Source organism: Falco cherrug, chromosome 13 (assembly GCF_023634085.1).
Source record: "Falco cherrug isolate bFalChe1 chromosome 13, bFalChe1.pri, whole genome shotgun sequence".
Classification (NCBI taxonomy): Eukaryota; Metazoa; Chordata; class Aves; order Falconiformes; family Falconidae; genus Falco; species Falco cherrug.
The window spans coordinates 19,064,703-19,080,506 of record NC_073709.1 but is presented as its reverse complement, the minus strand read 5'-3'; the positions used below and the strand labels follow the sequence as shown (position 1 = coordinate 19,080,506).

The 15,804-nt window shown below is 42.9% G+C and overlaps 1 protein-coding gene across 9 annotated transcripts in view; it reads left to right on the top strand.

Moving 5' to 3' along the window:
• The window catches only part of EPAS1 (endothelial PAS domain protein 1), a 116,085-nt gene that overhangs the window by 84,563 nt on the left and 15,718 nt on the right, over window positions 1-15,804 (top strand). For 3 of the 9 annotated variants that reach the window (XM_027801155.2, XM_055726165.1, XM_055726166.1), the window contains exons 3-8: window positions 2,786-2,882; window positions 6,251-6,402; window positions 7,008-7,092; window positions 7,412-7,474; window positions 7,581-7,699; window positions 7,807-8,009. In XM_027801155.2, the coding sequence (XP_027656956.2) occupies window positions 2,786-2,882; window positions 6,251-6,402; window positions 7,008-7,092; window positions 7,412-7,474; window positions 7,581-7,699; window positions 7,807-8,009 (719 nt within the window). Of the gene's footprint in view, window positions 1-2,785; window positions 2,900-6,250; window positions 6,403-7,007; window positions 7,093-7,411; window positions 7,475-7,580; window positions 7,700-7,806; window positions 8,010-15,804 lie in introns of those variants that run through there. The other 6 variants (XM_027801158.2, XM_055726167.1, XM_014277589.3 and 3 more) reach the window with 4 other exon arrangements.

Below are 15,804 nucleotides of genomic sequence, written 5' to 3'. Positions count from 1 at the left end.
TAGTCAGGCTAATCAGGCAAACACAATTTTATGAGCTTTCTTTAATTCCATCCCAATCGTGTGGCCACCCGGGTGTCTTTTCTGTGCAGAGATCCAGCAAAGGAAACTGGATGGGAGTTGCTCCTGTGCAGGCAGACAGCAGCAGAGATGGGGAGGGAACAGGGAAGCAGACGGGAAGTTGTTTGGGAGAAGGGAGGCCACAAGGAAGCCAGTGTGAAGTTGTTTCAAGGGAGGGAGACAAGAAAGCCGGAAAGCCAGCAGGGAGCAGAAGGGAAAAAATAGCTTTTCTCTAGGCTTTTAAGGGAGAGGACAAACTGCAGGGAGAAGTGATATGGGCATTGTTTTTGAATGTCTGGACAAGCTGCATCTAATCTCAGACCATTGTGGCATAAAACAGTGCCTTAAAAATAGCATGTCTGCTTGTTTGCTTTTATTTAATTGGGAAAATAGTTTTGTGCCAACCATGCTGCTAGAAATGAGAGTGGAGCTGGGTGCCGAGTGCTGCAGCCGCTTGAAGTGATGTCCCTGTTCTGGGAAGGTGAGCCACAAGGTCCCACAGGACGCCGGCTCTGATGGGGTGCTGTGTCCTGCCATTCAACACCAATGACTGCAGGACCCGAGCAGCATCTGAATGATTCAGCTAGATACAAACTCTGCAACCAAGACAACACTAACATGAGCGTTTTCTTTATCAAAGTTGCTTGTGCGCTTGGAGATAAGAGTCCTTCAGGAAGCTTCAGATTTAAGAGTGGCTTTTTCTTGATGTATCTAAATTGAAAGCTTTTATTGAGCACATTGAAAATATCCCCTTGAACAGGATGTACTGCTCTGTCAAGACAGAAGAAAAGAAAAAGGTGGGGGGAGGGAATCAGTCACTTTCCTTTGATGGAAAACAAGAAACCAGGAAGAGACGTCTGTCTCAAAGCTGCTCTCTCTGATGCAGGATGGAACTGATGTTAGATCTTCCCTAACTTGCGTACCAGAGTCAGGCAGTTTTTACAACCCTCTTCTGAAGTGGCAGCTATAGCCTGGTGTCTCTTATGCACAATATCCAAGGAACTTTCTGCTACTTGTAGGACCAAGGATGAGTGACAAAGCCGTGAAAATTCTGTGGAGGTGACAATGTGGCCTCCAGTAGAAACCCTTTTTAGCACACTCTACCTCTGAACTGACCAAAAAGGCGCCTCTGAGTCAGATCAAAGGTGTTGAGAGGAGTACAGGCTGTTTGCTAGGAGGTTGTTTATACCTGAGCAGTTATTTCTTGTAAGGAGAGCCTGATTTTTGAGCCTTCAGACTCGTTCCAAGAGGTTGGACTGAAGGAAATGAGCAAGCATTTACGGAAAAAGTGTTCTTAAACTTGGGAACAGAGCACATCCTGACAGTGGGAATTAATCAAAGCTTGTTTACAAGACCTATTTTTAGCATAAAAGGTTATCATAAACACTGCAATAAGCATTTGCCATTATAGTTCAAAGTTTCTCATTGATGAATAAATTCTACTTTGGTGGTTAAAATTTTTTTTCAAAGTAGAGCTGATTAAAAAATACCTACCAATACTGTATCAAAATTTGATGCAGACTAAGAAATACTGCCTTGGGCCAATATGAACAGTGGATGCCCCATCAAATGGGGACATGGGACATGGTTGCTGTGTTCCTGGTTCTGCTATAGCTCTGACAGGGAGGACACTCACTTTTCCGAGGCTCTCTGACGTGTTTCAGCATCTCCTGATTTCACCTAGGCAGGGATTCTCCCTCCTTTATAGCCTTGCCAGTGCTACATGAGCACAATCTTGGCTAGGATCCATAAATCTAACTCTAGTATGAACAGTAATATTATAGCACTTCATTCTGCTGAATGTGTTATTAATTTATAGTTAAACTGTCATATTTGCAGTCCACTCTGCTATACTGTCGTGGTGCCTGAACTGAGATACTCTCATTAGTGGAGGAAAGACTGAAAAAGTTGTTGGAAAAAAACCAGGAAATGCATCCTTTTTTCAAAATTTAGTTAGCAGCTATTTTGAAAAGCAATGCTGACACACACACACACAAAAAAAAACCAACAACAAAAAAACCCACCAAAAAACCAACCAAACAAACAAAAATAACCACCAAAAAACAAAACACAAAAAACCCACCATACCCCTAAAAATCAGGGTAAGATCTGGAACATTCTGGCAAGTCTACATGGGGTGCTGCTACCCAGATAAAGTGACCTCAGACCTACTAGAAACCAAACCCCCACCTCCTTGTGCTAACATCCCATGTCCATTTAGTCCCAGCTTTCCCAAATGTTTTCCATCTGAAGCTGAATTTTCCTAGGCTAATGCTCCACTCCAGCCCCAAGGTAAACTAATGAAGCAAATTTAAAGCAAAATGGAAGACAATAGGGATTTCTGGGAGCAGCTTGCAGTAACCATGCCTTTATTTTTTTTTCTTCTGCAAAATAGACTCTTCCTAAAGCAAACCAGATTTTTGCTACTGGCAGTAACTGAATTGTTTCTGATGTATCAGTCTCCTAATGTGTGTGTATATCCTCTGTGTAGCTAGTGATTTTCACAGGAGAGAGGGAACAAGCTACAATGCTGTAACTGCAGCCATATGAGGGACTGCTATTTATTATTTATATTGCTATAATTATACTGTTACCTGATACAAGGCATACTCAGGCCACCACAGAGATGCCCAGAGTATTTCTTTGCTGCAGACTAAGGATCTTCAGGTAGCTAATAAGCTTCAGGGGTTTAACACAGATGACACCTTCTGGGACTGTGTTTTTGCAGAGACCTGGACCCAGCAGGAGACCTGAGTGCCTTTGCTGCATCATGCTGCCGGTGGATGCTCATGGGGACAGGCAAATAGATGGGCAACAGCAGCACAGTGAGTGGCCCATGGAGGTACTTGTTACTTGCCTTCACGTGCCTGATAGTGCCTACAGTTCCCTTGATAGAGCTGCTGGGTCTTTGAAATGTGAGCATGCCTATTAAGTACCACAGGTATCTGCCTGCTCCCCTTGCTGCTGCGGCCGGGCTGCACAGGGGGAAGGAGGGGATGCAGCGGGGTTAATCACTTTACCAGGGAAGCTGGAGGGTGTCTGCAAAACACCTTGGTCATGCCTTTGGGTTGTGTGAGCGGGGGTGTACAGCAGCACAAACCCTCTTCCCTCCAGCTGGACAAAGGTAATTTTAACAAAAAAAAGCTGAACTGTGATCCCACAAACCCCTGTAACCACGTGCTTTAAAGCAGACTATATCTTTAAGTGCTGTGCTCAGCTAGGACGTTAATGGTTTGAGCCTGCAGCCCTGATGTGAGTGATCCTATGTCCTCTCTAGTGCTTGTATAAGTAATATAATTTATATACATGGAAAAGCAAACTTAATCATCTGATAATACAAGTAAAGTGTTTGTCTTTCGCTGTTGGAGGCATTTAAGAATACAAATGCTTTGAATAGCCTTCCTGCCTTTGAATGGTCATGTTTTGTTAATGCAAACTTAATGAGCTGGGAAAAAAAAATGGAAAGGAGGGTCTGGGGTTAGAGCTGAAAAGTCATTTTTTTTCTCTGAACCCACACTTGGCTGATTGTCTTGGGCTATAGCCATGATCCCTGCTGAATAAACCATTTGTTTGCTTCCGGAAAAGTAAAAAAAGACCCTTGACATTCTTTACACAGCAGAAACAAGCTTGGGAGCAGATGGTCACTTACCTCTTTTTTTTCTTTTTTCTTTTTTTTCCCCTTCCCTAAATGTCATTATGGTCAAAGTGCGTACTATTCAAATATATTATTGTGTATTTTCTGTATTTTAAATGCTAGCTGTGATGTAATTTCCTGAATTCAGTTGCTTTGTATCGAGGAGGAACTGGCCCCTGTCTGTGTAGTTAGAACTGTAGTGCAGGGACACCAAATGATAAATCCCCAGCCTGTGCTGGTCATCAGAAGGTGTCTTCTCTTCCCTGCTACCAAACGTTCGCCTTGATAGGCAAAGGATGATAAACAAAGAGCTCCCAGTGGCTCTGGAGCCCAGTCTGTTCCACTGTTGGCAGGGTAGGTAATGGGCTGCTGCCAGGGAGGGATGTTGAGCAGGGGGAGGATGCAGCAGCCAGCATCGTTTTGGTAACCACTCATCTGTTCCAAACAGTGGCTTGGTGGGCTCTGCATTGCAAATGCTCATCCCTCTGCATTTGCTCGCTGACCATCCTTAGGCACTACCAGATGCACTTGCAGGAGGTATATAGATCAAACCCATGCTTTAATCATAACTCATTAATACTTCAAAGTAACAACCGGATTAGTTTGGCTCAGCCTCTTCCCTATCCAAAAAAATACCAAACCCAAACCACTTCCAATAATGTTTTACAAAGCAATACCCCATTCCTGCTTCTAGACTTCCAAAATGAGTATTTCGACAAGAAACGTGAAGGGAAATGACGAATGGGCTGTTTCAGGGAGGAAAAGAACAAAAAAAATAAATACTTTTCTCAACTGCTAACAGTATGTGTACTAGAGAACAAAAACTGTATGCTGAAATTGCAACATTAAACCAACAAAGAGCAGCAGCTGAGTCCCACTATTTTTGTGAATAAAGCTGATGCAATTGCAGCCAGAGCCTCTGGCCAGCAAAATCAGTGGTGGGTCCAGCCTGGAGCCCTCTTGTGCTGCCAGGGAGGGGCACAGAGAGCATCGCTGCAGCTCCTCTCACATCATCCTTGCTGCTTCAGGCTATGAAGCACCTTTGATCTAGATGGGACTTAACCACAGCTTGGTATCTTCAGCAGTGCACAGCTGCAGTTGGTTATTCTTTATGCTGAGACAATAATGGGGTTTTACGTTTGTTCTTTTGCTTTCGGCCCCCGAATTCAGAGCCTTACCACTATGTGTATTTGCAGTGACTGATCACAAATGTGCAGGCTAACTGACAAAACTGTAAAGATAAGCTCTCCACAGCATGTCTGAGGTACACAGAACAGATGCAATATCTGCAAATAGTTTTGTAAAAAAGTAATCCCAGAAGTTTCACATAAAACACGTCAAGAAATTAATGGGCCAGCTCCTACACAGAAATTTTTTGATACTAGACATCTACAAATCCTCTCCTGCAGGCGGCTTATTCGTGGAGCTGAAACATACTTCGAAGTGTAGAAGGGAAGGCAGGAGTGCTGAGTGGGCACGTGGGTGACTGGCATCAGGAGGAGCAGCATCTCCCCCTTCCTCCCTGCTTGTGACTTTGCTTGCTTACTGCTTCCCGTCGCAGGAGATGAGCAACACAGAGCACACACAACAAGAGGGCACAGCAATGCCATCAATTGTCTCCAGAGCACAGGCAGAAAGCAACAGGAAACCTTGTAACAAAAAAAAAAAAAAAAAAAAAAAAAGCTTTAATAAATATTCTAGCACAATCTTTAAGATTTCAGGACAACAGTGACACATCTTTCCCGAAAACGGATAGGTGCACTGGGTTCATGAATCTGCATAGGCAAACACACGAGGTGTAGGTGTAAGTGGGGCCTGAGGCTCTCCTCCTTGGGGACAGGAGGAATGTCGCTGGGTGGTGAAGTGTGACAGTCGGGTGGCGTGGTGCATAGGGAGTTCTGATGGCTGCAGATGGAAAAGCAGGTATCGGTGGGATGGATCTGGTTTTCCCAGGAATATTGAGTTTTATGGGGTGAGAGATTCTCCGAAAGGACTTCAAGGGAGTGGTTTTCTCCTTTTTCTACTAAAGGCGGTGTTAACAGACGTTTCCATACGGAGTGCAGGGGTCCACACAGGAGGCACACTCCGTAGGAGCAGTACTTGAACTTCGTAGAGAACCTGACCTGATGGGAGAGTCTTTTGTTAGATGTTTGTTAGGAATGCCCAGATTTACTCACCTTCTGTAAGTTTTGCCCTATACCTTGTGCCTGCTAGGAGGTACAAAGGTTGTGTGTGGCCAAAAGAATAGGCACAAAGAAGATGTGCTTCAGTTTCTAGGTATTATATAGGTGTTATGTACTAAAAACATGTCTGGCAGACACAGGCTAGGGGTGAATAGAGGGCCTGTTGCATTTGCCAAAAAGTTTAGAAAATGCCTTTCTAGTGACAAGCACATCTCTTTCATACACTGTTTAGAAGGCCCCAGCAGAAGGGGTTTGTGGAAAGCAAATTCTAACAGCAGAGAAATACTTTGTTGCCTTGTAACTGGATGCGCTTGTGTTGAAAAAGGCTGGGTAGGGTGCTGGAGACTTCATAGGCTTTTTTTTCTTTTTTTCTCAGTATGTGCTGACACTGAGAATGAACTAGAGGCAGACCAGCAGATGGACAACTTGTACCTGAAAGCTTTGGAGGGATTTATTGCCGTGGTGACACAGGATGGAGACATGATCTTTTTGTCAGAGAATGTCAACAAATACATGGGTCTTACCCAGGTAACTTGTTCCCTAACACTTTCCCGTCTCTGTAACACAATTCCTAGAAACGAATCCTATGCCCAAATGCAGAAAAACAGCTGCCTGTCACTGCGAAAAAGACTGGAAATAAAATGTCTTATTTCTCAGGCAGGCACCCTGCACACCAGACCACAGTGGGGGCTTTTCCCTCTGCCTTTTTATCAAAGTCGTAGTGTCTTCGGGGACTGCAAACTTGCCTTCCTAGGTATTACTGTAGAGAGGAGAAAAGGCTTTTATTCAGCTTGTGCCTTAGACTATGGGACAGAGGTGACAGAGCTTTTCTTTTAGGTCCACCCTTTTCAGCTTTGTGGATTTTTATTTTTTTTCCTTCTGTGTTGAAAATAACCATTGGTGTTGACTGTTAACTGCACTGTGCAAATCCAAAACTAGGGAATTGTTCTTGGGAGAAAATAGTAAGTTATGCATAGGCTAGACAAAGAGAGGGTCACGGGACTTGTGTCTGTGGGCATCCTGTCAATGCACTTTGAACGTGACCAGTTTCATCTGAATAGGTGGTATTTAAAAACAAATAACTGCTATCAGTTGCTTTTATTTGGCTAAGTGTAGTTCTTACTTCTGCACAGGTGGAATTAACTGGACACAGCATTTTTGACTTCACTCATCCATGTGACCATGAAGAAATTCGAGAGAATCTGAGTCTGAAAAATGGTAATAATGACAATAAAAGAGTCACTGTTTGCTTTTTAAATAACCACATGAAGTAATTAGCTAGCAGTAGAGATCTGTTAGTCAGGGTAAAGGGAATTTTCATTCTTAGAGTAATCATTAACTGTTATTCAATGCTTTGCAGATTTGTTTTCCCAAATAATCGCTTAAATATAATAAGACTAAGAACTGCTCGTTTAATGTTTTACTTTCATCAAGACAGACATAACGTTTTCACTTGTAGCACTTTGCAAAGATTTATGTGCTGCAAGCTAAAACATAGGTTTGAATGCACAAAGTCCTATTTAAGTTCCACTTAAAGTTTTAGGTCTGAGCTCTACAAACTGCTCTTCAATGGTCCATGCATCTTTGATGGTCTCTGCAGGTAAATTATTGGATGATTATTATTTCTGTTGAATCCTTCATGCTTGTAAGTAGAAGAAACCAAGAATCAAAACTGAGAAAACTCATTTGCCACTGTCCTTTTACAGGTCCAGGCTTTGGAAAGAAAAGCAAAGACACGTCAACTGAGCGTGACTTCTTCATGAGGATGAAATGCACTGTTACCAACAGAGGCAGAACTGTTAACCTCAAGTCTGCCACGTGGAAGGTACCATATTTGAGCCATAACAAGCGGGTTTGGTTTCACAAGACATTTTGGCATGTACAGAAATTACATTTTAAGTTTGTTTCTCATTCAAAAAATCATTATTTCAGGTTTTGCACTGCACTGGACAAGTTAAAGTGTACAACACCTGTCCTCCTCACACTCTGTGTGGGTATAAAGAGCCTCTTCTCACCTGCCTTATAATAATGTGCGAGCCTATTCAGCATCCTTCAAACATCGATATCCCCCTGGACAGCAAGACCTTCCTGAGTCGCCATAGCATGGACATGAAATTTACCTACTGTGACGACAGGTAAACTCCACTGATTTTTCCTTTTCATAGGTGTTTCTATCTTCTTGAATGAAACAAGCAGTCCCTCCAAATGTCCTCCTGCGTGGGACCTGGTAAGCAAGGACTAGAAGGAAGTACAGTCTGTTACCAAGGCTGCTGTTCAGTGGCTCACCTAATCCACATCAAATCTCAATTCAGGCAAAATGGTACTCCTGCTGTGTTTCCTCCTCCTGCCGTGTGAGGAATTAAAGTTCAGTGGCAGAAGATGAGGCCACTTAGAGCCATAAGCATTGTCTTCTTGGGTTTTAACAATCTGAATCGGAGTACGCAGGGTTTCTGCTCTCATTTTTTAGAAAATATCTCAAATGCCATGCCTTATGGACCTTAGTCAAGGACTGTTTTACAGTTGGTTTGCCCAGGATGGTATTATCAGTTAGTTGGGAATTACTTTATGCTTTAGATTAACTAAGAATTGCTAAGGCATCCAGAGCATCTGCAGCAATGAAACGGGGTTCTAGGCTCTTGCTCAGTGAAAAGTAAACACCTTTGCTGGTTATCTATCTGCCACTTTTAGTGGTGAAATGAATGGGAGGGGAAGATACTGAGTCAGGCAAGGAGCTGTGTCCTCCACTCCCCACACTTCCCTCTTGAGTGGAAAAAGTGGAGATCCCCCTAGTCTCCACCTGTCTGATTTCCCCTGGGTCTCCATGGCATTTCATACCACCTGCCTCTTTTCCCTGTCTACATTTTGTGATAGCCATTTTCCCTGCTTGCAAGTAAGCCAGAGATCCCTTCCCATGAAGTGTCTTCCTGTTCCCCATCTCCCCAGAAAGCTCTGTCTGTACTACTGTGCATTTGGTGTTAGGTGTTGTGTTTTGGGTTGGTTTTTTTTTCATTTATGAGGTCACCCCTGAATTTAATATGAAGTTTTCTGTCTAATGAAACTGGTCTCCTGAAATTCAGAGGAGCTCGTAATTGCTGAGGGGCTGTCAGTGGTATATAGGTATGCTCACATTTTATGCAAAAAGTCACAGGATTGAGATGTTGGGTGGGTTTTTTTTCATCCTTCAGTGTTTTTTTTTTAAACTTGTATTATGCAAGATTATTATTTTAAACAATGTGATGAAGCAACCGTATAAACTAGCAGTGTTAGCAGCTGTGGATGAAAGTGAGATTACAAGTGTGAAACTTGTGACTGACCTTCTTCTGACCTCTCTGAGAATTTTGCAGCAAGTGTGCTGTAACTGGAAATGTCCTCTGATGTAACCACAGTAAAACAGACTTCTTTTTTTTTCCATGTTAAGACTTTCAGGATAAAAATATTAAGATACCAATAGGATTTTGCTGCTGAGGAGGGAAGCAACAATATGGTAGTGACTCATTATTAAAAGCAATGTGCCTTGGAATTAGTGGGGCCATTCAGTGGCCAGGTGGAGGAGAGTAACAGAGGATTTTGCTGTATTGCAGCATTCACGTGTCTCTGCCAGACTTAATGCATAAGAAATTATAAATGAGAATTAAAGGAACTGTTACTATCCCATTAAAGACACACATGCGTATTTTAAAAAGAATGACATATTATGCCCTGTCTTAAATAGTGGGAATTGATTTACAGGGAAACTTTTCACGTGGCAGTGAAATACAGCAGCTTCCTCTGGAGGATTTAACTTGTAGGGAATTTCATGGTTGTTTTGTTTTGGCATTTGGTTTTGGTGGTTTTTTGAACCAGGCAACAAAACGGCACATCTTTCACTAGATAGTTTTGGTTGGATACTCCATTCATGTTTTACTGAGACTATGATAAAGCTTTAAAAAGCCAGCCAGGCCAGAGAAGGAAGAGATGTCACAAACCTTTCAGGTTCTTCCCAGCAGATCCTCCTGGCTCTCACTTTCCACCCAGAGGGATGCTGATTTCACTCCAACAGGCGACACATCACTAGACACATAAAAATGCAAAACACTCGGCTGTTCTTATCAAATTTGGTGCTGCTAGACAAATTGCATTGAAGGAGCAGCTTGTGCCAAGAATGTAAATCCAGGCTGAGGAGCAGAGGAGGAAAAGCAGCATGTGCCAGTCAGATGCCTAAACCCTTTTCAATGTGCTCTGGCCTGTCTGCAGCGACACAGCAGGGCTGACACAGCTCATTTCTCTGTAAGAGACTGTGTCTTTCCAGTTCAGGGCTGATATCACTGAAAGCAGCGTGCCTCCTCTACCAGGCTTCTGCAGCAATCTGAGTATCCCCTTTGGAGTTCATCTGGTGGGGATAAGTCTTCTTCCAGGGAGCATAAAGTTTTTGGTTTTGAAGCATTTGGTTAAAGAAACTAGAATTTCTGAGGAAGTACCTTAATGAATGGCAGCCATCCTAGACCTTACTAATGGAAGCATCTACCTTCCGCATGAAGCTTAACTGGGTACAAAAGAGAGCTGTATGTGAAGCTGAAATTCAACCTTGCGGAAAATCAGGATCACATCTGTCATCTCCTTAGGAAAGCTCATGGTCTCCATCTATCCCAAAGTAACATGGAAAATATAGGCTGGGTACCTTTCAGCACTTTGTGACAAAAGCTAGTTGGCTGACATGAAGTGCCTAGATTCTTTTGGCTTTTCCTCAGGAAGGGTGCAGGACAGATGCGAAATGAAGCAGGCAAGACTGGCCATCCCTCATTTAAAATGTGTGAGACACTAGCCCGTATATTTTGCTTTCTAAAAATAATTTATATATGTGGACCTATGACTTGCCAGTGGTGAGGTGGAACACGTTTGTATTCTTGAAACAGCTTTTGCAAGGTAATCAGCCTGCAAAGAAACGTTTGTGAGATATATATAATAAAAATAGGTTGTTCTGTTCAATGCCTTCTTCAGCCGTGCCTGGAGAGTGATTTAAAAACGTTCCCTTGTTCCACTTATCTTGGCTAAGTGGTTTACAGGAAGGATTATTTTAGCTGTAATACGGAAATGCTGATCAGTGGTACAATTCAGTAATCCAAGTAAGGATTTAGTTCAGCTGCACAATGCTTTTGTGTTGGGGAAGATTGCCAGTGAGGGTGTTTTAGTCAGAAAAAAAAAGGCAAGTCTTTGTATGGAGGCATAGTGGTGGTATAGCTGATGCTTGGCATTACCTTCCTGTGCAGGGCCATGGGGGTGACGGGTAGATAGAAATAGTGGCAATAAGTTTCTGCGATGGAAAAATCCACAAAACAAAAGTGAAAGTTGTATCTGAATTTGACAGAAAACCCCAAAACTACTTCAGGCGCCCCAGCACATGCAGTCTCAGCCTTTATGTTCATGCCTACCAAAGGAAAAACCATATGCAGGGTTTTGGTGGGGAACAGGGTTTTGAAAGCAGGGAGGGTGATGTGGCATTGTAGGTGGTGCTGGCTTTTCACTTGCACCCCTGTGACCACCCTGGGGTGCTGGGGAGGGGAGAGGGAAGCGCTCTTTGCCCATAATTGCTGTGGGTAGCATGCATGAGGGAAGAGGATAGGGAAACAAATCTGTTCTGCACAGCGTGAGATGTGCAGGCAGCAGCTCCAGAGGCTGCATCACAAACCAGTTCCCTGGCGCTGGCACACTGAAAAGCATATGTTCTCCATTACTTTGAAGGCATGGCTTGCTTTGGGGTATTGTATGCTCCTGGTTACAGGAAACCCAATTAGTTATACTCTTTTCTGCTTTTTCTTGATTGGAACATTTTAATGGAAGAGCTGAAGAAGAAAAAGGAGCAATGGAGGATGTACGATGCTTCAGAACAGGACGGTGTTGGCTCCAGTTAGGTTTCTCCTGATAGAAGTGTACGTGTGAGATCCAGGCTGTGCCCAGCTGAGAGGAAACAGAGTTGTATTGTGCCTCTAGTTATGTCCCTGTGAAACAGAAATATGCAGGCACAGGACCTTAGAAGAGGATTTAAGTCATTTTACCATCTGACCTATATCTGGGGAGTATTTTCAAATTAGGTGAGAATGCAAATAAGCATTTGAAGGGACCTCCTGTCCCTCTGTTCCCTGTTCAGGGGGAAAATGCAGTATGGCAACAACAGTGAAGTGATGATAGCTGAAGCAAAGATCCACATTTGGTAAAACTGGCTTTTGGTATATCTCACATTTCAGAAAAAAGCATGACCAATTACTTTTGTTAATAACAAAACTTTGATTTAGATAGACCAATTGAGTTGGAGAGACAGGATCCTGGTCAAGTTTTTCATGTACCCATCTAGCTTTTTTGCCTAGCAGGGCAATTACACCTGACCAGGCCAGCCGTCCCTCTGAGGAGTGGGCAGGGGTCCCAGGATTTTGCATTTTATTCTTTTCATGGCCCTGGGTTAGAGTAGAAGACGACATAATTATTTTTGAGAGGAAATGTGGGTTCTTGGCAGGATGGCCACACTGCCCTGTTGCCTGCTCCAGCAGCCTGGCAGTGCGTTACCCCAGGCATAATGGCTGTGTTGGGCTTCCCCCCCCCCTTCGTTCTGCTTAAAGTATAATTTTGTTTGTTTGTTCCCGTCAGGACCAATTTAACTTCAATAACTTGGTAACAGTTTGAATACAGAAAGACTTTGTTAAGAGATCCACACCCTCACACACGCAGTCCACACACAGCCCGATGAATACACACCCAGCTATTTTTCTGTGAGCAGTAAACATTACAGCCCTCCTTCACAAAGAGCCTGACTTCTCAGTCCTGATGGTTCTCATGATACAATTTTAACTCAAGAAATGGTATACAATAAAAAGCTTTGTGCTCCTATAAAGAGACAGAAAAGCCCAATTTTAAGAAAAACCAAAACACTCGAAATAGCTCATCTCGTAGGAGATGTAGCCTTTGAAGCAGTGAGCTTTGCTGCTTTGCCATGTCTCCAAGAGAGAAAGCAGAGTGAAGTTGTACAAATAGAGAAACAGGATTCAGATCACTTGTTTCTCCATTGTGTACCCTAAGCATAACACTTTGCCTTTACTCCACATCCCAAGAAATGGGTATATTAAGAGAAACTGCTCAAAAAGCAGTTAAGTAGTGGTAGTTGGGAGATCTGCTATTGCAGAGGACTACTGCCCGCTCTTGACTGCGTTCTCTGAGAACCTCAGCACATCATGGTGACAAGTTTAGCTCACAATACTGAAGTGTCAGTCTGGCAAAATTAAGAATCCCCAAAAGGTATTTTATGTTTTCAGAAATGAGTGCTTAATGGGAGAATAAACAGCCTGTCAGCTCACCTGTTGTCTTCAACAAAAATTATTATCATCATTCTAATTAGTACCAATTTAGGTTTTACAAATGCAAAGGAAACACAAAGCCTACCATGGCAGGAATGCCATCCAAACCACCACACAGTTTGTTTTCCAATTTTGTCATTCCACAGCTTGCACAAAGGAATTTTCTGTCCGGTGTCTAAGCAGAAGTAGAAGTCCAGTGTTCTGGACTCAGTTGTGGGTTTTTTTGTAAATGACCCTTTGGTCCCATGGGGTATATGGATTTCTGTGACTCTTTTTAGTTATGTACTCCTCTTCCTCCTCATAGCTCCTTAGGATGCTTTTTCCTTGGCACTTAGTCCTCTGTGTATTCACTTGGCATTTTGCATTGCTAAAAGGCTCCTGTAGAAAGCAGGCAGAATTTGGAGGATGCACCTCACTGGCAAACCTCAAAGTGACCTCAAGTGAGGTCAGTGTGGGGACCTTTGCAGAAGCACTCGCTGCCTCCTGGCCCAGGTGCTGTTCAGGCTCTCGGCTGTGGCCAGTCTTCATCCACAAACGTCTCGGGACGGGTGTGATGGAGATGGGGAGAGCTGCCTGCCTCGGCCATGGTGCGTGATGCAGCATGGAACTGGCTGATCTGATTTCCAGCCCTGCACTGCCTGCAGCCCCTGAGATTTTTTTTAAGCTTTTCAGAGTCAGCAGCAGCAGAGGAGGAATAAAGGAGGGTGTAATCTGCTGATTCATGCACCCAAAACCAGTACTGCTAACAATTTTTAGAGAGAGGGTGTTTGTTATAAAATAGTGGTATTTAAAAATGTATCTAGGAAACACTTTCAGCCCATTTTTAGGCTTTTTTTAGGCTGGGAGAAAGAAACAGTCTATAATTACTTTTAAAAATAATTTTACTTCCAGGAGCGTTTAAAAAGAAATGTAATGAATCTGAATAGTGGTAACAGATTAACAAATCAGTTGACAGGGACTTAGAGGCTGTTTAAATTTTTTTTCTTTTTTTTTAAAGTAACTTTTAAAATAATTACTCTTGACTAGTATTTCACTGTTATCAGGCACAGGTCAGAATGTGGCGAATGTTATGGGGTTTGTGGGTGATTCTTTGATATCTTATTTTTATCTTGCTGTATACTTTTTTGGCTGGTTGAAGTAAAAAGATATCAACCCGCTTGCTGACTTTCAACCAAGATTACATTAAATCTGATTAAATTCAACATTGCCACAGCAGGACTGTACCACAAGTCATTCTGTGCTGTGGAATGACAAGAAGAGTAATTTTATAGTGAGGGCGCTCATTATGAAAGCGAGGAGCAGTTTGAAAGGGGAATTACAGGATTGGAATAGAAAATTTTGCACAGAGATTGCAGTGCCTGTACAATAAGTGTTACGAGTCCCTCAGCTTGCTGTAATGCATAGTTTTTGTTTGCTCTCTCAGTTCCACTGTTGGCACCCATGAAGGCTGTAATGTGGTTTTGGATTTGCATTGGTGCTGCTGGGTACATGATGCTTCTTTTTTTTCCATTATCTTTATTTCCTTTTCCTTCTCCCTGCTCAACCCCTACTTGGCTCACAGTCTGGATTAAGAACAAATCCTCAGCTTCCCAAATTTTAAAAGCCTTCCCCTTGTGATGAGCTCCAAAGTAACCGGGTTGGTTTTATGATACTATGCCATTATATAACGAGAGACCATACTTTCTGTTTTTAAAGACTGTATATTTACACTGGTCTTGGCAAAAGCGTCTGGCCACTTACACCAGTATGTCCCAGCTGACTGCATAAAGGCAAGCAGCAACTGTGTTTTGGGAGCCTTACTTGTATTAGGGCTCCTTCTGTGTTTGTTGTTTTCTCCTGATGGTTCAGCTCTGACGACCAACTCATTATGAGAACTACTGCTTTTATTAAAAAAGAAAAAGCAATTGTGGTTTCAGATAAAAGTTACAGATTTGACTGGGGTGCAATTTACAATCTCAGAAGCTTGTCAGTGATAAGAGTCAAAAAAGCAACTCTTTGAAACCTGATTCAAGAATTTTCCCTTTGCCAGTCTAACTGTAAGCATAGATAAAACTGTAAACATAAACAGAAGAGTACATCTTTGAGGGGAACCAAATAAGACCAATTACACTCTTTGGTTAACTAGACCATTATATGTCTGGGTTCATTCTATGGAAATTAGGACAGTGAGCAGTTTTCAGAGTGACAACACCAAGGTGTCCCAGGGGTATGAGCAGTACAGTTCTGTGGAGGTGAGGGAAAAGCTGACTCAATGCCTTGGCGCTCAAACCATACACAAAATAGCTCCATCTTATTTGTCTTCCTTGCTGGAGGGCTATCCAGGAGATGAATGCCATGCTCTTGCTCTGTTTGCTTTACAATATTTACATGTCTGTCTTGTAAAGACATGCTTGTGTCTGGAGGGCTGGGCCAAGGCTGTCCTTCCAGGGAGTGCACAAACCTGAGGATGTGTCTCTTAAAAGTAGCAATGTCACTAATCAGATGTGGTGGTGGCAAATAAAGCCTTACCAAGGGACTGACTTAGAGGGTATAAAACTTGGGCTCTACCATTAACGGCAGGGGCATGCTGTAAGATGTGACCATACCGTTCCTTTCAAGCCTCCTGGCT